Below are 26,845 nucleotides of genomic sequence, written 5' to 3'. Positions count from 1 at the left end.
TATGTGCCTCAGCCTCCCTTGACCCTGCTCCGTTATTTTATGTGGCCTACCACTTGTGGAATATTTAGGAGCAAGGAAATTTCACCACTGGACTTGTTACACAGGTGGCATCCTATCACAGTACCACGCTGGAATTCACTGAGCTCCTGAGAGTGACCCATTCTTTGACGATTGTTTGTAGAAACAGTCTGCATGCTTAGGTGCTTGATTTTATACACCTGTGGCCATAAGTGATTGGAACACCTGATTTCAATGGTTTGGATGAGCAAGTGAACACTTTTGGCAATATAGTGTAGCTTTTAGACCCTGCATATAAAGCCACCACTGACGGCCTACTGTTTTTTACATTTTCAATCTGTATAGCATTACACATAAACAAACTGGCAAACTTAACTCTGAAAATGCAAAGTCTGAACAGCTCTGAATGTCACTTTTGCACTTGCAGCAACCCCAACCTCAGTGCTTCTTACTGGTGTTTAATGTTGGGAGGTTACTTTAGTTGACTTCTGCTCCCTTTATTTGTACCTATAAGGGGCTTTATTCAAAGAAATATCATCCAGAAAACACAAAAATGAGGACAAAAAAATCCCCTCCTGGCATTAGCTGCAGCTGTTAACCTAGAAATTGTTCCCTCAAAGAGATGAAATCATGTTATTTTATCCTCTGCTATCGATAAAGCTGACTTTACAAGCCCTGCCACCTCTTGTTCTTTCATTGAGGAAGAAGTGATATCAACGAGTGCAGCAGTGCTCTAAAAGTTTAACAGAGGGCGCTGGGAGTGCAGCAATAAAAGCTCAGGAAGCTGAGTGCAAAAAAGCTGGACTACATTGTTTTTGTAGTAAAAATGAGGGCTATGGACAGAGGCCATCTATCATGCAAATTGAGTTCTGCAAAAAAATCTACGAAGTTTTGGCTGTTATATCTTGGTTAAAGCAATGCAAAAGTCAGTTGTCATTTTTTAAAGAGATGTGCATAACCTACTTTGAGTTAATGCCATATCACTGTTTTCTTAAACTGCAGAATTATAAGGGCAGAGTGAGGGTCATGTTTTTGATTATGCAGCACACTGAAGTATCTGGAAGTTCTTAACTTGCTTTTAGTTTTAGTTTATTAGTTTAAGTTTATCTGTGTCCAGGACAATGTACAAAATTACATTAGTCTCAAAAAGAGAAAAGATGCTTTGTACCAGATTCAGCCTGCTGTGTTTTAATTTTTTTTTAAAAACTTTTCACTGAGGTGTTGTAAAAAAAAATGACAAGTCATCAGACCATTCAGTGAAGCTCTGTCTACTGGATTATTTTTGTGTTTTTATCTCCATAGAAAGACAAAAGGACCGTAATAACTTTAAAAGTCATGAATAAAAAAGGGACTGAGGTCAGATTTACTTAAAAATGATGGATACGTTTTAATGACTACTTTCTTATCCTCCGTGTTGTCCCGTGTTCTACAGGAGAAGGAGGGCATCCAGTGGGAGGCCAAAGATGAGGAGGAGGAAGAGGAGGAGCCAGCAGGTGAGGAAGAGGATGACCACATGGAGTTCTGCAGAGTGTGTAAAGATGGAGGAGAGCTGCTGTGCTGTGACACCTGCCCGTCTTCATACCACATCCACTGCCTCAACCCGCCTCTGCCTGAGATCCCCAACGGAGAGTGGCTGTGTCCACGCTGCATGGTGAGCTCCCACTTTCCTCCAAATACTATTTCAATGTTGTTTAATGTTGACATATAACCTTTGTTTAAATGCATGCTGCATCATGCAAATGCATAATGCATCTTGAATAATACTTTTTAATGTATGATTTAAGGGAAACACTGTGCAACTTAGTCTTTTTAAGTGAACATATGATTAACTTCACAACTTTTTTCCTGTAAGTTTTATTTATTTATTTTTTTTTCCAAAAGTGACCAAGATTTAAGCAAGTTATAATCCAGTAGTAATATCCCTAAAACTCAACACAGTGTTTTAAATAGTCTGACGGTTTATGAATGAGACCATTTTTATTTCAGCAAATTTACCCAAGACACAGCTGACTTACTGTGAAGTGCTATTACAGTCCTGTAAATACAACCCGTTTCTTATTGACACCACAATTATGCCACAGCTGTTACACATGCATGGTTGCAGAAGAATAGAGGAGGCAAATGCAGAGAACCAGACCACAGTTCTCCACCTGCCCCCTCTCTGGTCTTCTGTCCCTAAAACTGAGACTCAGTCAATGGCGTTTGCCTTGTTGGGTTGGGTGTGCATGTCGCCTCCTTCTCTGATGTCCCTGCCTATGCGATCCCTCCTACACTTCTTTATTTACTTAATGACATTTTTATAAATGGTCTCATTTGGTTTACGTAATGATATTGATTCATGCATGTGTAGAGTATGGCTGATATAACTGCAAGCCAGCATTTTGTAGCTGTTTGTCAGGAATCTTAAGACCAGGCTCAGCCCCTCCTTCTTGTTTGTTGATCAAAAGTTAGTTTGAGACTTTGCTTTTATTAAAGCAGTTACTGTAGACTGGACTCAAAAGCCTCCTTCAGAAATGGTATGGCTACCTTCAATCGGACTTGAAAACATAATTTTAAGGGGGAATGTCTGTATATAAAGACATTTAAGCCATGCATGAGAAGGAAAACTAACAGGATATGTTTATGTTGCATTGTAATAACTGATCTGAATAAAGCAAAAAAGCAGCAACAATTCAGCCTATGTGTCAGGAAATAGAAGAGCAGCACCAATTTTTTTTTTTTTTTTGTCTAAAGAGTAAATGTGGTTTCCGGTAAAGTGCCAGGTCTGACAAAAGACTCAAGAGATATTTTTAGATAGAAGCACAGGCAAAACTGTCCTGAATAAAGTCAATGATTAGTGGTAAGAATTAGAACAAATGAATCAGAGGAAGATCCTGACATTTTCACTTGATTCTTAAAATGAAAAAGATCTTTTCCTTTCCTTATTTTCACAAAGCCTGGGGCTGAAACTCTTCTGCAGGATTATGAGGTGCTGAGATTTAACTGTGGAGTCGTTTTTTTACCTTTTGATAGTTTGTACATTCAGTCACAGTTGTTTCTAGTGTGCATTTTTAGCTCCCCAATTAGCCTGTTAATGTTTTAATTACTCTCTATGTTAAACAGAACAAAGACTCTGTGGGTGGCTGTTAATGAGGTGGAGACAACCTAATTTAATGCTTGTCCTGCTCCGAATCCCCACTCTGCTTTAATGCAGTGTTGCTGTGTCACAAGGTAAAATACTTGAATTTATCACACCACTGCTCGGTTTTTCTGTTCTCAGTGTCCTCCCCTCAAAGGTAAAGTCCAGAAAATCTTACACTGGACCTGGGGAGAGCCTCCGCTGCCCGCTGAACTGCCTGCAGGACCCGATGGGAAGCCAAATGATCCTCTGACCAAACCTCCGCTCAAAGGCCACCCAGAGAGGGAGTTCTTTGTGAAGTGGGCCGGACTTTCTTACTGGCACTGCTCCTGGGTCAGCGAGCTGCAGGTCAGATGGTTTGGTTTTGTCTGTTAGTTTGATCTAAGGTGAAATCATTGAAGTGCATATGCACAGGTGTGCAGAGGTATTGCAAAAGCAACCAAAAAGACCCTAAAAGGTGCAGACTTTAAATGAAACTTGTAAGAAATAACGGATGTAAATCCTCTAGGTACATATATAGCATTCTTACCCTAAAATATCTACATTGACTAAAATATGACTATTTTTATGTTGAATGTATATTTAGGTGAGTACCAGTAGAGCACTCAGGATGTTTAAGGGACAGGGGCAAAATGATAGAAAAGGTACCTGCTGTATGCGGTGGAGCACCAGCGTACAAGTTGTCAAGCATTTTCACTGAAATAGTTACAAACCTTAAGATATAACTTCTTTAGTAGGATTACTCCAACTACACCTCTGTACACAAAACAAAACTGACATGGATATTTTTAACCATTTATTTTCACAAAGATGCCCAACAGATGATACTAGTAAAAAATGAACGTTATACCAAGAGCTTACTACACTTCAGTGCATTTTCTGCACTGTTGGGAATCTGCTCCGTTAGGGCACCCTGCCCGCTGAAGGAAACCTTGGAGGGCACTTTATCATTTATTGACAACTAAAAGGGCAGCGTGGGGGGCAATTAACTGTGCACATTTCGTCAAATTTTATCTACCTAAATGATACTAAGCCAGGCACTCATTCATTTTTTTCTACTCAGAGGATATTAAAGAGGGTACTTTGTCAAACTTTGTCCTCTTAAAGGGTACTTGAGAGACAATTCAAATTTTGTCTTCTTAAAAGGAACTTAACCCTTAGAGGTCCACCGGGTATTCTGCCATTTTGTTAGTTTTCTTTTGACAAAATAAACCACTCAGAAAGTGTATACCATGCTCATGTTTGGAATAATCTTTTTTGGCACTACCTCAACTTTATAAAATGAAAACTATATCTTTATAAGTTTAATTAACTGTCTTAGATATAAGGCCTCCAAGAAAACATGGATTTTTAAAAATGTTCAATTAACACAATTTATTGTCATTTTAAAAAAGAAATTAAAAAATGCTGAAATTATAAAAAATACCATTGCCAGTCCTGTACAGCATTGTCCACTGCCTCCTATGTGTAACATTAGTTTTTTATATCAAATTAAAATGATCATATTTCCTGTTTTATTTGGCCCATTGGCATCAAACAACAACTGAAAGAAAGCTCAAAGAACATGCTTTCAACACAAAGTGACTGAAATGAAAGATGTGTCATGTCACTAAAGTAGCGCATGATAAAATCACGCCAAAGCGATCGTGGTCCCGTAAGGGCTAGGAAGGCACTTTGACAAATTTTGTCCAGGGCACTTAAAAGAGGTCTTTATCAAGTTAATCTACCAAGAGGGGCATCAGAGAGGGCACTTTAGTAGCAATATTTTTAAACTCCCCCGTCATCCCTGAGTCCACTAGTGGTACTTACCTCAAATATTTCTGACAGTTTTCAAAGCCAGAGAAGTTCTTGATTTTTATAAAGGTAACACTGCATTTTTTGTCACACTAGCAGCCACGACAGAAACAACATGTTTATCTGGATGTATTTTTCTACATAAGGAAGTGAGAACTGCTACTGGGAGCTACAGTTCTGCTGCTGAATCTTGGAGCCCAGACTCAAGATCCAGAAAATTCGAATTCCTTTTTATGGTGGAAAAAAATGCCACAGCCACACCTTTTGATGTTGAATTTTGACTTTCAAATTTGTGTAGTCAGCGTCTTGGAATGAGCTTGATCAAATTTTAGCATGATTTGGCCAACCATGAAGGAATTGTAACGTGGATTTCAGGAACAGTGACTTCTTGCTGCCAGAGTGTGGTGTTATCAGTGTTTTTTTTCAAAATTCCAAATATAGATGTATTCAGGCTGGGACTGCTATTAAGCACATGTAATTGTGTTTGGGTACAATGATGTAAAGCAGAGCTATGACTTTAAAAAGACTTCTTTTAGCCTTCCTGTCACCACTTTGATGTGGAAATTCTCAAATGGCTTTAAACACCTACTGGTATTGTAAGCCTTGACATTTTCTTTCACCACTAGGAGGCACAATGATGTATGATAGATTTGATCATATGAATGTGGGCACGCATGGAACCTTTATAAACACAGGAAGTTTGACTCAGATCGGGCCATGCATAGCTGAGTTATAATCAACTTCCTGTTTTTTCTAAAATATGCAAATTTGACAGCCTGCCATGGCCACGCCTTTTGACTAACGAAAACGCCCTGTGTAAATTTTCATCATCAAGGTCTGTTCTAGCTCTGTGCCAAAGAACAAGTCAATCAGATGAAATCCCTAGGAGGAGTTTTATAAAGTTTGACCCCTGGAACACGGCCAAAACACTCCAATTTTGGCCAGTTTATTCAAAATGGTACTTTTTCTCTTGGAGATAGAGTCATGGTCCCATTACGTTTTCTGTAGATCTCCCCAAGCTGCATCTACATGCAGAATTTCATGGGTCTAGTCAAACTGTTTATATATCTAATCAATTTAAAAAAAGATCTTTACTGTGTATAATATTTGCGTGTCAAACAGTCAGAGCTACATTGGTGATCAGTTAGTATTCATCACCCTCACACAGAGCAGACTTTAAATTCAGTGATGTCTAAACACTATGCTTGTTTAGAAACATGACAGCTTTCTTAATTCATTTTACATCCCCTTCCTCTTCATTAAATCTAATCTGTATCTAGAAGGAGTTGATTAAATTTGTCTCAATACCACTGAGAGCTGATATGTTTCAGTGTTGAAGGAAAAGCCAGAGGTGGTGCTGAATGAAACTAAAGAGAATTGATTGTTTTTGCACAGCTGGAGCTCTACCACACCGTCATGTATCGGAACTACCAGCGGAAGAACGACATGGACGAGCCACCGCCGTACGACTATGGCTCAGGGGAGGAGGAGCTCAACAGTGAGAAGAGGAAGAGCAAAGACCCCCAGTATGCCGTGATGGAGGAGCGTTTCTACCGCTACGGCATCAAACCAGAGTGGATGGTGATCCACCGGATACTCAACCACAGGTGGCTGCCCACAGTTACACTAATTCTCTTATCAGGAATCATTTCTAAAACTTAAATTCTTGATGGTAAGCTGGTGCTTCCTGTGGTTAGTGCTGGCTGTCATCTTGCCTTTTACTTGCCCTGTATTATCACGTTGTACATGGAGATTATTCCCCTCTGTGCCGCATATTTAAAGAAATATTTCCTGGATGTTTAAAATTACAGATATTTCAAAGTGTGAGTGTGAACATTCCCTTTTTAAAGAACAGCAGGGAATCCTTTGCAAATTTTCAAACTTTTTAGCCCTCCTGCATGCTGAAGTCTTCATACAGATGCTCTGAACTATACATTTTAGAAGTATCTCCCTATTAAGCTGAGTTTACATGGCTTTGTTAGGTATATTGATGCAGTCTTGTGCTCTGAAGAGTCCCATTTCCCTGTTTGGGGTGTCATTCTCATAGTTTTTTGTATTAATACACTTGGAGTTATAACATAATAACATAAAGAATTTTTAAGTATGCAGCTGCTTTAAAATTATCTACTGATTTTTCAAATAATGTGACCTCTTCAGTGATGACCATATATTTGAACTCACTTGCCTGCCTCCTATGCAAACATCATGTCTGTGGCTCTCTTACCATGGCTTTGTCCCTACATGGTATGTGCAATGAGGCTGCTGGTAATAAGAATGAACAGGGCAAATTAGCCCTTTAACAGCTTTTCTTTCTGATGTTTTTAGAATCATGCTTTTAAAGTACATGTTGATTTAACAAGTCATCTCAGTTTGAGATGACAAGTTATCAGGGCATGGTGATGTGTCATTTCTGGGCAAGCCAGGTTTTGTGAATGACCAGAGCCAACTCCCATCTGAGAGGTGGTTCCCGTTGTTTCCAGTGTTGTTGCTGTTTTAAAGACATTAAAAAGGCAAAACAATATCAAATGTAGAGCTGTTTTGGAACTGGAAGATTGGCTGTTACTGCTCAGCTGAGCAAATAAAGTGCTGATCTCTACAAAGACCCTGGAATGCCATTTCCACAAACAACGCTGGATGGACTGACAGTATTGTGCAAAACCGTCAAGCATGTTTGGACCAAAAGTTGAGGCTGAAATTAGGCCTGTAATGGCAAGTAAGCCCACCTGAGGGCACCCTCAGACAGAAGTGTGGATGAACAAAAACCCACGTTGTACTCTAGATGCCCTTGCATACTACCAGGAGCATGGGAAAATAGTCTGTTGATTAAATAATAAAGTCCACACCTTTTGGGCAAAATAAGGGGTGGATGTGGGGAGTTAGCGCTGCCTAGGGTACTTTCTGGTAGGGTTGCCACAAGCCCCTTGTTGTGCTGTCGACATTCCAAGGGTCTGAAAACTGTTGATGGTCTTGGGGCATGTCACAAGGGATGAAAAGGCCTGGACAACCGAAGTGTAGTTAAGCCTGACCATGGCTACATGCCTTAAACTTACGCACATGGCTGTAAATAAAGCAGTGTTTTTCTTTACAAGTGAAATACTGCAGATAATGTCAGTTGACAGGGTGGGCTTTGATGAACACAAGTATACTCAAAGCTGGGTCTACGCCACTGTACCAAGGCATGTGCAAGGCATCCCAGACCTCATCTATATGCAGTCCGGACAACACAGTGACGTTAGCAGTAGGGTTAATACTTGTTATCCAAATGCCCCAAGATAATATAAATATTTTAATGCATTGTATAAACGGAATCTGTGAACACCCACATTTTTGAACAGTTCTCTGACCATCAACCTAGCATTTCTTTTCTCTGCTAGCTTCTTTCAAAAATGATGTCAGCTGTGCCAGCTAAAAAGTTTTACATTAAAATTCCTCTAACTTTGCCAGTTATAGTTCCAGTTTGAGGTGGTCTTCATGTTCATTTTACATGTTGCACCTTAATTTTTCCAACTTTTCTTGCAGGGCATGAATGCCTGAAACTGGAATATCAAAGTTATAATTTCCCTGCTATAAAAAACAAAGAAAGACAGTTTAATAACTCTTTTTGAGTGGTAACACAGATGGAAGACAGCCAGGTTAAAACATATGAAATACAAAAGGCTATGTAATATAAGGATAATGCAATGAAAAATGTTGAATTTGATTATTCTTCTGCATACTCTTACTCTGAATGACTGTCCTCTTGTTTGCTGTAGTTTTGATAAAGATGGAGACGTTCATTACCTGATCAAGTGGAGAGACCTGCCGTACGACCAGTGTACCTGGGAGGTGGACGACTTCGACGTCCCAGAATATGATGGTCATAAATCTTCATACTGGGACCACAGGTAGGTTATCAACTAAACCCTGAAGCTATGAACATACCACCTGTAGATAAGAAGCATTCATGTTCTGAACTGCTTCACATGTGCTTTATATTATTAAATATTTCATGTACTGTTAAATGCATTGTTTATAGTATTCTGTTTGCATCCTGCCTGTCTTGGTGCATGTACTCTGCTTGTCATAAATCACTTTGAGCTGCTTCTCTTATTCAAAAAGAGTATCTTATTACTGCATTCACCTCTTATGAACCACAGCTGTCTTTAATACTGTGGTCTTAAGGATGGCTGCATTAACAGTTGTGAACATGTCATACTTTGTTGTTTCCTCCCAGCGTTCCCTTCTGTGACTGGCTGTGACGCCTCTGATTGAGATGTTTGGCTCATCATGTTCCTGCATTTTTTCTGTGACAGAGAGCAGATACTCGGGGAAGACCAACGCCCCCTGGTGGTGAGGAAAGGAAAGAAACTCAAGGAAGACCACCAGAAGAGGGAGGTCCCTCCTGATGCTCCAATCATAGATGTAAGTTTGGGTAGTTTTGAGATGCCCTTAAAGGAATGAAGGACAGAGTTTATCTGCCACTACCCTTTTCTCACTTTTCTTCATTGATTTGATGTTATTTCCTCAAATCCTCAAATAAATTTAGTATGAAATATAGAAAAAGATTATCTCTAGTTTATTTGCCACCTATTTTGATAGCTATCAATCCCAGTTTGTGTACAATCCAAATGCTACCAAATAAATAGGAACAACCCAAACACAACTTTTCCACTTTCATGTATCATAAAATATCTATGGCGTATTGTTTTTGTTGAAGCTATTCATTGTTTTGTGTCAACATTTATTATGTTTTTGGGGAGATGCTTATGGATTAAGTTTATATAGACAGTGTTATTACTTAGAGATTTTACTGATGATTTCATTTTGATGGGGTCAGTATATGTATGTATGTTGTCTATAGGCAGGTGAAATTGGATGGGGGAGCACCTGGAAAGTGTGTTTTTTATCCCCATCTAAGCACTAGTCAGTAGCCCTCCAGGAGGTATGAAAATTTGCTGAATAAGCACAAAATAAACTAAGATTTTGGGTACTTCATACGATCCACTATCCCTGTACCACAGTGGTTGGTCAGTTAGTTGGTTGGTAAGAGGTTTGAGCTCTTTCATTTTCACAGGACTTTTAAAAAAAATTGCCTATAAGAGGATTATTTCTCCTCTGAACATAATTGTTGTTTTAAATTTGATGAAATCTGTACATTTTAATTCAAATGACTTTAAAAGCAATTTTTTCATGAATTTTCAATACTCCTAATTATATACCATCCTGTCTGCCCTCTTTTAAAGAATGCATAATGATTGTATGTTGCTTTTGCAAGTGTCAGGCCAAACTTATACACAGCAAAAAAAACATATGGTTATAGAAATGGAAATGAAAAATGTGCAGTGATTTATGGTTCAGTATGTGTTTTGTTTTTCCCCAAACTGTGATCCTCTTTTCCAGCACTTTAATAACAGAATGTTCAGATTTTTTAATTGCTGCTTCCTGATTTCTACTAGAAATCTCTTTAAAAGTACTCTTGGGATATAGGATTAAGGATTTTGTCTTGCTTATTTAGACTAATTACTTGCTTTCTCTCCAATATGTACAGAACTATGTGGAACTTTTAGGCATGTTTTGGCTAAAAACTGAGGCTGACGTAAGGCACAGATGTGGCGAGTAAGCCATCTGAGGGTGCCATCAGGTGGAAGGAGGATTGACACAACCCCGGCCATTCTTTTCATGTCCTTGCATATTGCCGGGGGCAATGGAAAATAATCTGTTGACAATATAGAGTTCACACCTTAAGGGTGGGGAAAGGGGTGGATGCAATAAGTTAGCACAGCCTTAGGTACCATCTGGGCGTTAGTTGGGTTGCCACAGGCAACCAGTCGTGCTGTGGATGTCCCAAGGACCCAAAAATAATCATAGAATTACAGTAATTTTACTCAGAATACCTCCATTACCAGGAAATCTACAGCCTTGAATCTCAACTGGTGGGTCAGGACCCAAAAGTGGGCTGTGAAACCATTTTCAGAGGGTTGTCAGATTGTGTGCTTTGGAAAAAATTATGTGGCAAAAATTCCTTGAAGTGCTTTTATTTAGAAGAGTATGCCTCCATCTCTTTGTTTCATCACGTTTAGTTCCATCTCAAGGTGAAACTGCTCCATTTTCTATTAAAACAATTGGTTGTGATAAAAAAAAATCTGAGGAATTTGGGTTGTCATTTCACGTTAAAGAGTTGGTGGTGCGTCCTGATGCTGGATAGGTTAAGATCCACCACTTGGATGCTAAACCAACAAGCGATTTCATGGGCCGATGCCGCCTGTTCCTTCATACTTCAAGGCAAATGAAGCAAATTAAAGGTCTGTAGATTATGTCAAGTGCTGAATTAAGCTCTTAATAACAGAGATACTCTGAATGAAATTGCATTAATTCCTAAATGGTTGTATTTGAGGAGTCTTTCCAATACTGGAACAACTGCTTTGGTCCACATTTTTGGATACGGATGCAGGGTTAGAAAGCAGTTCTTTATAATACATTCTTTAACTTGAATTAAATTCATACTGTATATTTCTGACATACATTTTATGAAGATGTGTGATACCACCAGCTGTTTTGGAGTGTGGTGTAATGAAAGACATTTATGACTCATGATGTGTGAGCCTCATCTTATCAGCATGTCTTATCCGCCTGTCTTATCAGCTGAAATGTTAATTTGGGGCCAATCCAAATATTGGATTTTACCATTGTTATCAGCTTATGCAGATGATGCTTTGATATTATCGCTCATTCCTAAATGATTCTGTCAGGGTGAAGCCTTTAATTATCATGACTTAGCATGATAAAGGTAACGTATTTTAATTCTACCACCGTATAGCTCTGCATTACTGATAATTTTTTTTAATGTTCCCATTGTCGTTGATGACAATGGGAACATTAAAACACTCATGACTCTTCTGTATTCTCATGTCGCCAGCCAACCATCAAGTTCGAGCACCAGCCGTGGTACATCAACGCCACTGGGGGGACGCTGCACCCGTACCAGCTGGAGGGTCTGAACTGGCTGAGGTTCTCTTGGGCACAGGGAACAGACACCATCCTGGCTGATGAGATGGGGCTAGGGAAGACAGTGCAGACCATCGTATTCCTCTACTCGCTCTATAAAGAGGTGAGGGTGGAGGAATTACCTCCTCTATCAAACTCATAGATAATGCCACATTTTTGCTTATTATAGGGCTAAATTCACTTTGAATTCTTATCATCCAAAAGAAGATAAAGAATGAAGCACTTTGGAGAGTTAAAAAGCGATAAAATCTATGGTTCATCTCTTTCTGTGGTGTAATAGCTCATCTGTTTTCCTCTTGGTCTCTTTAGGGTCACTCTAAGGGCCCCTTCTTGGTGAGTGCTCCCCTCTCCACCATCATTAACTGGGAGAGGGAGTTTGAGATGTGGGCTCCAGATTTCTACGTGGTGACGTACACTGGAGATAAAGACAGCAGGGCGATCATCAGGGAGAACGAGTTCACGTTCGAGGATAGCGCTGTGAAAACAGGACGGAAGGTGTTTCGCATGAAGGTACGACGTGCTGTTGCAGCTTCATCATAACAGTGGCAGGTTCACTGAGATACATCATAAGAAACGGGACAATATCATACAAAGCTGTATGATAAAATACAGAATGATACAATAATTATGTTGGGATATGATGCACTAGAATATGAGTTGTTTCTCTTAATATGATACTACATGACATGAAAAAAATATTTTAGGAGATCAGAAATTAAACTTGATCTTATGTTAGGACACAGTTGTATGTATTAATATAAGTTGGTGTTTTATAATGTAATATTTTATTTAGTGAAATACAATTATATCATATAATATGATTCAATATTATACCTCATGATTTGATTCAGCAGGATTAGCTACAGCACGGTATGATGTGACACCACAGCATTACACACCATACAAGAGCACTGAAACATGCAGTACAATGCATTATTACTCCATACTAAGCAATACAGTTTGATACTACATATGGTTTGATATTATGCAATACAACATTTCTTCATGCGGTAAGGCAGAGGTTTTTAATCAGGGTACGTGGAGGCACTCCAGGGGGTACGAGAGATTTTAAAATACATATGTATTATTTTAACCCTTAGAGCTCACAGCTATTTTTTCACCATCATGTCCTGCCTGGACTTTTTGTCTTAAAAAGCTTACAAAACATCAACCCTGTGTTGCACAGTCAAGCTCTATACATCCTTTATATCAGGACAACCTGGGCTTTAAGAAAATAACTACCACAGTAATGTCACTTGAATTTTTAAAAAGTTGAAGACAAACAAATTGGAATTTTAAACTCAGAGAGATTTATTGATTGCACACAGTAAACAAAAGTGACTAAGCCTTTTCTTTGCACAGGCTTGTTCCCCCATCTCTTGGGGACACAACAGTGAAAAAATAAACATTTTGTGACTAATGGTTTTCAAAATATCTACATATGTACAAAGAAAAAGACCACACGCTTTTTTTTGCAGTTAGATTAATTTGGGCCATTCTTTAAAGCAGTAGAGACACAACTGGTCGACTGCTCCTCCCACAATGCATTACGGTAAACAATATGGGGATGCCCTGGGCAGAAAGCTGAAGAAGAAGATCAAGAAGATCTGCTTTCAGAGGAAAAAGTCTATGACTTGTGGATCAAAAGTTATCTACCTTTTTATAATCCTCTCACTTCTTGTTATTTACGAAACACCGTCCTCAGAGCCTGGAGAATCAGCCGAGTTCTGGGCTCACTAGAAAATGTTCTTTAGGAGCTACGAATGCTTGGAGAACATAATCAGAAAGGCACGACAGAGAGCTTTCAGATAAAAAAACAATTAAGTGTCTTTGACCTACGGTTCAAATGTTATCAAGAAGTTTAGAAAGGGATGTGCCTGCGGCACAGATCCATGCCGCATGAGCTCTAAGGGTTAAATCATTTTGCCATGGTTTGGGATGTTTTTTCTCTGAGTAAAATATTGTTAATGTTGCTCATGATCTGTAATTGTATTTTATTATCATCATTATTATTATTTAAATTTATAATTACCAGCAATAGTGTTTTTTATTTTTATTTTTATTATTGTTATTATGTAACTCTACATCACTGTAAATGAGGGAAACCTTGATGATCCTGGAGATTTAAATAAAGGTTGATATGAAAAATAGTTTCCATGCAAAAATCCTTTGAAATAACTTTAAAATATTTTAACAAAATATAAGTTTCAGTTTATAAACTGAATTTTACATTTAGCATTAGGCTATTCAATTTTATTATCCTGAAAAAAAAAAAAAAAAAAAAATCTCCCACATGGCACGATGGTTTGACCCAGCCTGGCACATACCACATGACATCACCTGTCAATCACTATATTCTCAATCACTCCATTCATAAATATGTTAATGATTTCATTTCTGTGTTCAGAATTTTTTTGCATAACTAAGTTCATGATTTAAAGGGATATTTCAGTATTTTTGAAGTTGGGCCGTATGAGGCACTTAGCAGGAGAAAATGCACAACCCTCCAGTGATTTTAGTGAGCATTGCTCCCTTAAGGACTCACTGGTTGTACCAGCTAGGACGCTTTGCTATACAGGGTAACAGATGGGTACAGTTTCTTTTAGTGATTTTTTGGCCATAAAACAATGTTGGGTTAAAACATACACACTATTCAAAACGTTTGAAGCTTTTTAATTTTTTTTTTTTTTTTTTTTACCCAGATAGCTTCTGTGTTTTTGTCACTTTTTTTTCTTGCAATGCAGGTTTTGGCTACTGGTTAAATCCTCTTGCATTGCAACTTTATACATATGTTTGTCCCAATTCTAACTCCCACTTCCTCACAGAAGGACACTCCTATCAAGTTCCATGTGCTGCTGACGTCCTATGAGCTGATCACCATCGATCAAGCCATCCTGGGCTCCATCACCTGGGCCTGTCTGGTGGTAGACGAAGCCCACAGACTCAAAAACAACCAGTCAAAGGTAAACCTGCATTTCTGACTCCCAAGGAGCAGCATGGCTGTTATCATGGAAAATCAAGGAGTAGATATGAGTTTAAAACGTTTCCTTAAACATATCAAAATCCTTTGAATTCACAATGCTTTTGATATTTGAAGGCGTCCTAGTAATGCTGCTCATTGTCTAGTTTTTCAGAATTCTGAATGGGTATAAGATCTACTACAAGCTGCTGCTCACTGGGACTCCTCTTCAGAACAACCTGGAGGAGTTGTTCCACCTGCTTAACTTCCTCACCCCAGAGCGCTTCAAGTAAATCCTCCCTCTCTTCTTTTTATCTGTATCATTTCCTCCAATTCTGCTCTCTACACCAGTATCTGGAGGGTGCAGCGAATGCATCCATCTTTAGATGGACACGTCTGTAGAGCCTAACATGCAGTAAATTGTCCATCTTTACAATGCCGTACTTTCATAAATGTATTCTTTTTCTTCTGTGCAGTAACCTGGAGGGCTTCCTGGAGGAGTTCGCTGATATCTCAAAGGAGGATCAGATCAAGAAGCTTCACGACCTGCTTGGACCTCACATGCTCAGGAGGCTGAAAGCTGATGTGTTCAAGAACATGCCCGCAAAGACGGAGCTGATTGTCCGAGTGGAGCTCAGCCCCATGCAGAAGTGAGCACATAGACACTGTATTAGCTTATTCTGTGTTTACTGCTAGCTGTTTCATCAGATAACACATTCAATAATTCTTTGTCATTTACTCCTGTTTGCAGTAGTCTTTTAAAATCATAGCAGAGCAATAGAACAGGTTATAATGGCAGAAATTTGAAACTTTCTACTCACTTAAATGTAAACTTTAAACTAAGATTTACACAAGACAACTTTAAAAGTTGCTTTAATGAACGTTTTGGCTGCAAGCAGTCATAGTTGTCCTATTGAGCTACTATAATACCTCAATGTAGTCCTGGTTTAACATGCCAAACTTTTTAAATTTAGTTAAGATACTAGTATAATTATGCAATATCAGCACCCATCAGTCAATATCCCATTTACAAAAAGGGAAGTTCTAGGCACCCAAAAATTACATGCAAATCCCTGCACATTGGCCATATATTGTGCAAAAACTTTGGCATTGTTTCAGTATTGTATTGTTTCCAATGTTCTTGTGCAATATAGGCAGTGTGCAGGAGTTTCACCAATCATTGAATTACAGGTTTTTTCATTTTAAAACTTGGGCTGGGCAATTAATTGCAAATTAGACCTAAACCTAGACCTAGATCTAAACCTAAAATTTTGTAAGAAAAAAAAAATAAAAAAAATAAAGTTTAATGCAATTTTGTTTTGCAGTAAGCAGCAGAATTTATGTTCTACACATCATGCAAACATTCAAGAGTCTTTTTTTAGAATTTTTACAGAAGTCCTTTAATGTAAAAATCCCCTTCCATATGCCAGTTGATATCAAATTTTTAATTGCAGCTAAAATCTTTTTTTTTTTTTTTTCAAAATTGTTTATCCCCATTTTTTAATCCAGTATTGTGCAGGTTATAATATGAAATTAATTCATGCTTGTGTTAAATAACCAAATGAGACGAGGAACCCAAAAATAACTGCATATTAAATTGCAATCGCAATTTTGTGGAAAAAAATTGCAATTAGATTATTTTTGCAAATTGTTCAGCTCTATTTAAAATTCAAACCACTGAAAAAGTAATGTAGAATCAACATTTTAACCGTCGTTTTTTACAGTAAATGTTGTTTTGCATTACATTAATGCACTCCATGAAACTACTGAGTATTTGAAAGTCCTATATTGATTGATTTTCACACGACATTTTGCATATTCTGATGTGTTTTGAAGAGATCACGCCTGGCTTCAACGTCACAAAATCAGGTTTTAGAGAGTACTTACAAGTAATTTACTTCCACCCCTGAGATAATCTGAATTTTAAATTCTGCCCTGCAGGAAATATTACAAGTTCATCCTGACTCGAAATTTCGAGGCTCTGAACTCCAAAGGAGGAGGGAACCAAGTGTCTCTGCTGAACATTATGATGGACCTGAAGAAGTGCTGCAATCATCCCTACCTGTTCCCTGTAGCTGCTGTGGTAAGAAAACGAGTCAAAGCATTAACAAATATCAGATATCTGTGCCTCACCTGAGGGTGGCCCTTTTGAGCAGACTTTTAATGTAATTTATACACACTTTCTACCTAGTAAAAAACAAGGTATTCATTTATGAATAGACGGAGAAATAAATCATAACAAAGGACTTATCTAACAAAAATCAATGAGACCCAGATCCCTGACTGAGAGGCACTACAGCAGTCCCTACTCATAAAGCCTCTGGCTTTAGAGGCCTTGTCCACATGTAGGCGGGTATTTAAAAAAAGAGTTTTTTGCTGTGTTTTGGCCCTTCATACTCAAACAAATGTTGTTTTAGGTCATTGAAAATGAACCTTTGGAAAACAACTTCCAGGGAGAGGATTTTTAGAAACTCTGCTTAAAGCATTTATGTGTTGACAGGAGAGAAACTGGTTTTTATGCTTTTAATTTCACTCTTTGTGCTAGTTTCTTATCTTTTCAGTGTGACTGCTTATCAATTCTATTTACATTAGGGTGGCCATGCTTCCCAATTTACATGGAATTTCAGGCTCTGTGCCCCCTGCCCTGACAAAAATCTATAAAACGCCAGTTTTCCCATTTTTGTTTGGTTTTAAGCACAGAGGTCAGGTTCACCTTGTTGAGCAGTCAGTGGCTTCCTCTGGGCAGAGCAGAAGACAACAGAAGACAAGGGACACGAAAGGGCTGGAACAGCAGCTGCGACAGCATCGAAATCAAGAGAAAAATATTTTAATTATTAAACTTAATTAGAATAAAAATTAAACTGTGCAACTTTAGGAGATTGTTCAAAAACTTAATGAGAAAGGAGACTGGAATGATGCCTTCCTTATTCCTAAACGAAGGTCAGTGTTAGTTCAGGCAAGACACAGAAGTCATGCACCCAGCTGCAATCAGCTGACTACCAGCTGATGAACTTTGTCCCCAACCACTCAACCAGTCACAGCAATCACTGGCTCATACTCTGAACAATGCAGTCCGTTCAAAAGACTTTTTCACCCCAGTGCTACCAACGTTTCCTTCTTTCTGGCATCATTAGGGGGAGTTTTTTTTTTTGCAATGTGCACCTTGAAATGTCAAAGCATGCTTCTTGCAGGGAGCATCTTCTGAACAGATCCTTAATCCCCAAACAAGACTGTACTTCTAGTCTGCAGTAAGTGGTTAAAAGTATGATGAGAGTGCTCATGAAAACATTATGCATATTACCTACAAGTGCAACTAAAAAGTTTTCATTCACAGTATGTATCCGTGACAGGGCTGCAATGAAACTTCACTGTCAGCACACCTTAATATGACGGTCATATTGAATTAGGCTATCATCTCCAGTTTCAAAAATTCTAAACCTCTCTTGCATAATGCCTCTAAATATATTTTACTAGGATTCACTTGCTGTTCTTTTTGGCAAAATTGCTTCAATTGCTGCCTGGGTTTGTTTTTCATCTATGCAGGAGGCTCCTGTGTTGCCAAATGGCTCGTACGACGGTAACCTGCTGGTGAAGTCCTCAGGGAAACTGACGCTGCTTCAGAAAATGCTGAAAAAACTCAAAGATGAAGGACACAGAGTTCTCATTTTCTCTCAGGTAAATTCATTCAAACACGTTCTGTGTTTGGGCTGCGAGCCATAGCCTCCATTGATTGTTGGCTATGGAAATCTGAAAACTAAGCCATCCAGAAGTCAATGCCAGTCGTGGGTGGGAGACGATCTAATGTTCCAGACATCTGATCAGAAATCATTTCAGTAAAAGTGCAGACATCTCACAGTTTTTAACACTAATATTTAGTTTGATTCCAGACACATAGACCTTGTAATGCCATGCTTTTATTTATAGATGACAAAGATGTTGGATCTGCTGGAGGATTTTTTGGAGTTTGAGGGTTATAAATATGAGCGTATTGACGGAGGGATTACTGGAGGCCTGAGGCAGGAGGCTATTGACCGCTTCAATGGTGAGTTTGCTAATCTAAAATCTATGCTTGTGGGTTTGTGTGGATGCAGGTTACCATCCAGAGAGTCCTTCTCCCATTTCAGTTTTAAAAACTTTTTATTTAGCCTCTTTTCATAGTTATACAAAAGTACAAGCATCACAAATAAAGAGATTTAGATATATAAATAGTCCAAAGAAAGTAAAAATATTTTTCCCAGGTCTTAGCAATGGTTGCTCTTGTCTTGGAGAGAAAATAATGTTCTGTGTAAGTACTTTTTTGACTGTTTCCTTTTGCACACAAATAACCGTCTCATTTGGTTTTTGTAACAGCACCTGGTGCTCAGCAGTTCTGCTTCCTGCTATCAACACGAGCTGGAGGTCTCGGCATCAATCTTGCGAGTGCAGACACTGTGATCATCTACGACTCCGACTGGAATCCACACAATGACATCCAGGTAAGTTTTTCACACGCTAACTTTCATTTAATTGCTACAACTTTAACCCTATGTAACCATACCTTCCCTCTCACCTGGTCCTCCCTTCTCCCAGGCTTTCAGCAGAGCCCATCGGATCGGACAGAACAAGAAGGTGATGATCTACCGCTTCGTGACTCGAGGCTCGGTGGAAGAGCGAATCACCCAGGTGGCAAAGAGGAAGATGATGCTCACTCATCTGGTCGTGCGACCTGGCCTTGGCTCCAAAACTGGCTCCATGTCCAAACAAGAACTGGATGATATCCTCAAGTTTGGCACAGAGGAGCTTTTTAAGGATGAAATGGAGGCAGCACGAACCATGGGTATGCATGCACCTCCAATCTGGAGGATATATATATATATATATATATATATATATATATATATATATATATATATATATATTTCCCTTTGAGTTCCAGGCTGCTAAATCATTGTCAGATATATCAACTGTTGGAGGACAGTTTTTGTGTTGCACATTCACCCTTCAGAAAGATTATTTCTGCTAGATTTAGGCAAATGTGTGTACCTGCTTCTTGAAATTCTCCTGCAATTGCACATTTTAACCAAAGGCACTGAAGTAAAACTCAAAGTATTGACAGGTTCAAGTTTTTCAAAAGCTACTGAGTCCATGTAATCATTCAGAAGATCTGCTTGAAATCCATCTTTTTCAAATGTCAAAGATTAAAGTGCTGGCAAACTTTTTTTTCCTGTGGTTTTGAAAATTCCCTCTTAGGAGTCACCTCTCATCGAACAGGTGATAACAAAGATGGCGAAGAGGGCAACGTGATTCATTACGATGACGATGCAATCTCGAAGCTGTTGGACCGCAGCCAGGACGCCACCGAAGACACTGAGATCCAGAACATGAATGAGTACCTGAGCTCCTTCAAAGTGGCTCAATACGTGGTGAAAGAGGAGGACGGGGAGGTGAGAGTCTGGGCATGCTCATTAGCCTCATAAAAGAGAGGGCATGACAGGGCTTTAGCTGTCTGACTGAAGTTTATCCCTAAAAGATAAGGTAAACCCAATTAAATTCCTGGTGCCTAACAGTAGTACTAACAGTTGGGTGTTTCCCCAATACATGGTCTGACTGAAGAAATATTTCACCTTCCATGATATGAAAAATACAGCATGCCATATTGCGATTTGATCTAATTTTTGATTTATTGCCCAGCCCTAGTCTTGGTCTAGTCTTTCTCATGGAAAAAAGGCTGTCGACAAGCATTTTTAGTCATAGTTTTAGTTGACAAAGTTCACACTGTATAGGGTCAAAAGAGTAGGAAATGACACGTGGAAATGAAACCACGGGCTGGATTTGAAATCGGTCCGTCCGTGCATGGGGGCTGTTCCCTAACCGCTAGGCCATCTGCACTCCTAGCAGTGCATCTTTAGTGGCTTTCCTATAATGTCCACTTGTTATTAGATCGCCCAGGATGGATGCTACCACAGGATATAAACAGTTTCAAATATTTAATGTAATTTTTTTAAAAGTAGCATCTTTGTTTTAGCACTGTTTTTCTTGTTCTGAGAAGATTTGCATTATTTTACTTTTTTCATTTTAACTCTAAGAAACCAAGAAAAGTATTTAATGACTATCTTTGTGTGTGCCCTCTTCAGGAGGAAGTGGAGCGGGAGATCATCAAACAGGAGGAGAACGTTGATCCGGACTACTGGGAGAAACTCCTCCGCCATCACTATGAGCAGCAGCAGGAGGACCTGGCCCGAAACCTGGGCAAAGGGAAACGAATCAGGAAGCAGGTCAACTACAATGACACGACCCAGGAGGACCAAGGTAGGTGCTGTCGATGTACACCACACATTTGTTTAAGACACATGACTGAAGTGTTAACCTTTAATATAATCTTCCCAGGCTGGGGCTTCCATCTGCTATTTATTTCCATAAATGCAGCCTCTTTATCAGCATAACCTTTGAATTCTTGTTCTTAATTAAACACAAGCAGAAATTTCTTTCCTCTGTAATGGTATAACAGCTGGCTTCAGCGCTGCAGGCTGAAAGCATATTTGTAAGAACGAGACGTTATTCTCCAAGTAACCCACTCAATTTCAGCCTTGTTTGGATTTTTATTGAACAGATCTGCTTCCTTTCTTCTCCAAATGATTTTTCTGCAGTTTGCATGGCTGCAGAAGTCAATACTAATTGCAGTGTTTTAGAAAGGCATTGCTTGAGCTGTTGTTTGTTATGAAAACACATCAGATAACTGATCACTGCTAAACAGATCGTGTTAAAGATCAACACTTCATTTGTTCTGTGTCACATTTCCCTCAAAGCACATAATGAAGGTAACAGGCGTTTGTGGAATAGTCTGTCCTCTATGCAAGTTTGATTCTGCATTTGAAAGAGACACATTTATACTGAAGCTATGATGATCTCACTTAAATCTGCTGCTTAAGAGACAACACTGTATCTAATAACATCATGAATCTAAGCATTAGTTAATAGGGATAGTGTGCAGACCAGTGTAACACACTCACTAAAGGTTTCAATTCAGAGGCATGCACTATGAAGGGGGAGCTTTACAGCCAATAAGTCTATTTTTCCGGTAAACAGCATATAGTTATTAGTCTTTCTATATTACCTAAAAAAGACCCAGAGTTTGGTCTGTGATATTTGGGCAGTGACACTAATGTCGTAATTTTCCTTCTTTTTACCACCACGATAGATTTGAAACAAAAAAATATAAGAAGTAATTGAGGGGTAGACTTTCAACTTTAATTTAAGGGATTTCACACAACAGTGGCATATGATATTTTGGATTCACAGCCATTTTATTTAGGGTACCTCTGTCCTGAGGAGATAACTGTCAAAAAATCTTTTGACAATTAACTTACAGTAGAAGCAGTTTCATGGCCTGGCATAGTCTGTTACCTTGTTATTTCAAGGGAGATGAAGCAAATTTAATGTCTGTAGATGATTTTAAGTGTTTTTGTAACTGTTTAACTGGAGTCCAGGGAGGTATCACTGAGAGGAAGGAGGCCTTAATTAGGCTGCAAAACAAAATAGATAGTAAAACCTTAAGGAGTGGACAAATCAACATGTTTCATTCTTAAAAAGAGAGAATGCAATCGCAGCCTCCCCAGGTCTAGAATCAGATGCTTTGAACAGAAGAAACAAGGTTAAACTTGTACTGGAATGAAGGGAGGAGATAGGTCTGAGAAGGAAAGGAACAGCTCAGGATCCAAAGCTAGAATGTGTCAAACATGGTGGAGATGGTGCGATGGCATTGGCATGTATGACTGCCGATGGAACAGGACATGACTGCTGATAGAGGTAGAAAGATAGAGTGTATAGGGCTTTACTTTACTCACATTCTGCCAAATGCTGCAAACCCAATGGCTGTTTTTCAGTGCAGATGGATAATGAACCAAACATATTGTGAAAGAAACACAAAACTTGCTGAAGGCAAAGAAAAGGAATATTCTTCAATGGCCAAGTCATTCACTTGTTCTCAGCCCAACAGTCGCAGTGACCGAAGGCAAAACCAAGAGAAAAAGACCCATAAATGGATAAAGATTTGAAGTAAGAAGAACCAACAAAAGAAGTAGAAACATAAACTGACAAACAACCAGCAACCAAGAAAGTCCCCTGAAAAAAAAACAAAAACAAAACAAAACAAAACAAAAAAACAGATGGCAGAAAAGCCAACGGACAAAGCAGCAACACAGACCCAAACAGAAATAGTAACTAAAGGCAGGAAGACCCAAAACTAACTGAGGCAGTATGACCCAGCAAAAAAGGCAACAAAGACCCACAAACCAGCAGCAACAAAGACCCCAAAAGATGCAGCAACTGACAACAGTAAGACCCACAAACAAGCCACAACCGATGGTAGAAAGACCCACAAACAACCAGCAACAAAGACCCATAAAAGAGTAGTAAGTAAGTAAGGCAGGCAGACGCACAAACAAGAAGCAACCTATGGTAGAAAGACCAACAAATTAGCCACAAATGATGACATAAAAAACCCTCAAAGACACAGGAACTGACAGCAGACAGGCTCTCAATGATGAAGCATCCAACAGCAGAAAGACCAAAAACAAGTAGCAACAAAGACCCACAAAAACACAGCATCAAATACCCACAATGATTTAGCAACTGATGGCAGACAGACTCACCAAGATGTGGCAACTGAAGGCAGAAAGACCCACAAACCAGAAGCAACCTATGGTAGAAAGACCAACAAACTAGCCACAGATTATGCCATAAAATATTACCACAGAGACACAAGAAGAAAAACCCATAAAGGTGCAGGAACTGATGGATAAAAGACCCACAAAGACACAGCATCAAAGACCCACATAGATTCAGCACCTGATGGCAGAAAGACCCACTAACAAGCAGAAACTGAAAGCGTTTGCAGTAAAGGTCTAGCAATGCATCTCAGAGGAAGACACTCAGAATTTGGTGATATCTATGGTCTCCAGACTCCATTCACTAACTACAAAGGATTTACATCCAAGTATTAAAAATTACTTTAATATTTAATGTTATGTTTTGAAGCTTTAGAGCTTCAGAAAGTGTAAATACTCTGAATAGAATTGCTACAGTCCTGATGAGAGACCCTTCCGGAGTAGTTTTCTACCAGGAATATCTAGTCTTTGACTTTTTATCCAGCACTGCTGAAAACAAAATCAATTCATTGAATGAGGCTTTTGCTGAGCTTAGATTCCTTTAATACAGACTGATTCTGGGGCATCTGTTCAGGACAGAAGCGGTATGACAATGTGTACCCATGTTTTTTTAATGTGACTTTAAAACAAGAGCTGTCGACCTCCATAAAACCTGTCACTGGGTGTGTTATACTGGCCTTCTGCTCTCCTGCACCTCGTGCATTCATAACTTTCTCACAGTGGATTTTTGAGCACAACAGTCCTGTACATCCTGTACTTTAAAGAGTGACTCTGATGGTCTCAGTTCAACAGTATTTGACCATCAGAGTGAAAAGATTTCAGAGCCCCTCACAGCTCAGAGTACTCTCTAAGTTTAAAGTGATTTTCCTCTCACCTCACTATCAGAGGAGGTACAGTATACCTGCATGCCCAGCTGTAGTGGTCTGTAGTAATCTGCAGTGCCATGGCGCCCTCTGGTGGCCACCAACAGAATGCAATGTACTGTTTCTCTCTGATGTGTGGCTCAGAATGGCAGGATGATCTTTCAGACAATCAGTCGGAGTACTCCGTGGGGTCCGAGGACGAGGACGAAGACTTCGAGGAGAGGCCTGAAGGTAAGTGACACGGAACTACAGTAACATTTATTGCACTTTTATCTCAACTGAGACAATCTTAAGCTCAATTCTCCTTAATTTATCTAGCCATGCCTATTTTTTTGGCCTCCTGTCTTGTAGGTGGACGCAGACAGTCTCGTCGACAGCTGAAAGGTGACAAAGACAAACCTCTACCACCATTACTGGCACGAGTTGGAGGCAGTATTGAGGTAAGAATGACACATCATGGGATATCCTGTGCTTTTGAATCATCCAAAGTATTCCCGATTCACCGCTTCGCTGGCAAACTATGCACCATCTAATGTAATCAAATGCAACAGCTTGGGCACAACATTTATCTATACTGATACATATTCCTCTGTGGTACTGAAGAAACATGCAAGATGCAAAAATCCAAGATGGTCGAGTTCATAAAGGAGGACCCTACCATGTATGAATAAAAGACTTATTCCAAGTTTAGGTGATTAAACACCAATCTAGACAGGCATTCTTATAGATAGAATGTTTATTTCTACCAAGTTTGTTCTGCTTAATATTACTAGACTAATATTACATACTGTACCCTTAAAAGGCAGTACAAGAAACCTATTAAGGAAGAATCAAATTAGGTAAGACACATGGTGTTGGTTATTTATAGCATGCATGTTTGGATTATTTTGGTAGTAAAGATATGTGCTTGGAATATAACTAAAATATTTTATGGCAGACCTGATCTTCTGCTGTAAAAATATGATCATTTATTTTGGGATGAGATTAAATATCTCTTTTCAAGAGTGTCCTGGCCAAGAACAGCCAAACACAAATAACATAAAACAGGATGCATGATTGTAATACATGAGGAAACACAAAAAAGCAAATATCATAATTCCTTTCAATTGATCATATCAGTCTGAACACCTACAGCCAGATTAGTCTTCCTCCAAGTCATTTAAAGGGGACATGTTATGCAAAAATCACATTTCAGGCTTTTATAACAAAAATATGTGCCCCTGTCCACAATCCCCTTAAGTACCAGAAAAATCCTCCCTGTCTCTTCCTCCACCTTTCAGAAAATTTTTGCAGAAACAAGCCGTTCGCAGATTTTCCCCTCATGATGTCATGTGGGGAGTTAGCCCCACCCCCAGGTTCTGTTGGTCCTCCCAGTTTAGAAGAACTTCCACTCTCTTCTCCTGATCCTCCTCTCAGTAGCTGAGAGGAAGATCAGGAGTGCTACAAGATCAGGAGTGCTACATCCCTTAAGCCACATCAATTTCCCTGAGAGGGGTGCGGTCAGGGGCAGAGTCAGCTCACTAACATTTAAAGACACAGACACTGACACAGCTCGTTCGGAGCAGGGCTGAAACAGCAATTTATTCCAAGTAAAGGAAGCAGTAAAATAAAACATATTTTTTCCAACTCAGTCCGGACCAAAAAAAGATCCAAAGGCAGAAGATTGTTAGAGCCTTTGCTCTTTTGGCTGATGTAGGTCAGAAGGTAATCAATGAAGTAGACCAAAAATAGCCCTTTTAATAAGAAAACACCAATGTTTTTGTACATATGTAGACAATGGAGATAGTCCAACATGTAGACAAGAAATAATGGTGAAGGCGTTACAATCAGTGATAACCTCACAGCATGGAAACTTTGAATTGTGGCAGCCACTCGTCTCTTTTTAGATTCAAAAGAAAGAGTTAATTCTGAAAACAAACCCAGTTTTAGTGTGAACTTTTCTACCCGCTGCTGAACTCAGAAGTGAAAGAGAAAGACTCCTGAAGCCTGAGACAGACTCAACCAGTGTAACTTGAGATTTGAGTGTTTAAAATAAGTTTTAAAGCATGAAACACTTTATTTGATAGTGTTAAAAAGCAACTTGTAATTGGGCAGGAGCTTGATAGGGGTCAAAATCAACAAATTTCTAAAAATACACCCAAAAACTGTGCTGCTTTATATGGCTTAGCTTCTGTTCTGCTCTATTATGACTTTCTGCCTTTTTATTTGCATTCCATACTTCATTAGTTTCTTTCTCTATCTGTCTCTCCTCCTCTCTAGGTGCTAGGGTTCAACGCCCGCCAGAGAAAAGCCTTCCTTAACGCCATCATGCGCTGGGGGATGCCTCCTCAGGACGCCTTCAACTCTCACTGGCTGGTCAGAGACCTGAGAGGGAAGAGTGAGCGAGAGTTCAGGTAGGTCCTAAATAACTTGAAACAAGTGCTTCTCCCACGACTGCTGCTGTTTTAATGTGGTTTAGAAATCT

At 39.2% G+C, this 26,845-nt stretch overlaps 1 protein-coding gene across 4 annotated transcripts in view; it reads left to right on the top strand.

The window, feature by feature from the left end:
- The window catches only part of chd5 (chromodomain helicase DNA binding protein 5), a 98,705-nt gene that overhangs the window by 53,859 nt on the left and 18,001 nt on the right, over positions 1-26,845 (top strand). For 2 of the 4 annotated variants that reach the window (XM_041816589.1, XM_041816615.1), the window contains exons 9-28: positions 1,451-1,669; positions 3,278-3,484; positions 6,326-6,537; positions 8,683-8,814; positions 9,223-9,331; positions 11,826-12,017; positions 12,224-12,424; positions 14,740-14,877; positions 15,041-15,162; positions 15,350-15,523; positions 16,815-16,956; positions 18,417-18,548; positions 18,798-18,915; positions 19,224-19,348; positions 19,443-19,689; positions 20,103-20,296; positions 20,987-21,161; positions 24,526-24,612; positions 24,733-24,821; positions 26,641-26,774. In XM_041816589.1, coding sequence (XP_041672523.1) covers positions 1,451-1,669; positions 3,278-3,484; positions 6,326-6,537; positions 8,683-8,814; positions 9,223-9,331; positions 11,826-12,017; positions 12,224-12,424; positions 14,740-14,877; positions 15,041-15,162; positions 15,350-15,523; positions 16,815-16,956; positions 18,417-18,548; positions 18,798-18,915; positions 19,224-19,348; positions 19,443-19,689; positions 20,103-20,296; positions 20,987-21,161; positions 24,526-24,612; positions 24,733-24,821; positions 26,641-26,774 — 3,149 coding nt within the window. The remainder of the gene's footprint in view (positions 1-1,450; positions 1,670-3,277; positions 3,485-6,325; positions 6,538-8,682; positions 8,815-9,222; positions 9,332-11,825; positions 12,018-12,223; positions 12,425-14,739; positions 14,878-15,040; positions 15,163-15,349; positions 15,524-16,814; positions 16,957-18,416; positions 18,549-18,797; positions 18,916-19,223; positions 19,349-19,442; positions 19,690-20,102; positions 20,297-20,986; positions 21,162-24,525; positions 24,613-24,732; positions 24,822-26,640; positions 26,775-26,845) is intronic. The other 2 variants (XM_041816596.1, XM_041816605.1) reach the window with 2 other exon arrangements.

This window comes from Cheilinus undulatus, linkage group 3, assembly GCF_018320785.1.
Source record: "Cheilinus undulatus linkage group 3, ASM1832078v1, whole genome shotgun sequence".
Classification (NCBI taxonomy): domain Eukaryota; kingdom Metazoa; phylum Chordata; class Actinopteri; order Labriformes; family Labridae; genus Cheilinus; species Cheilinus undulatus.
Note: the sequence above shows the minus strand (reverse complement) of the source record. Positions and strands in the feature narration are given on the sequence as shown.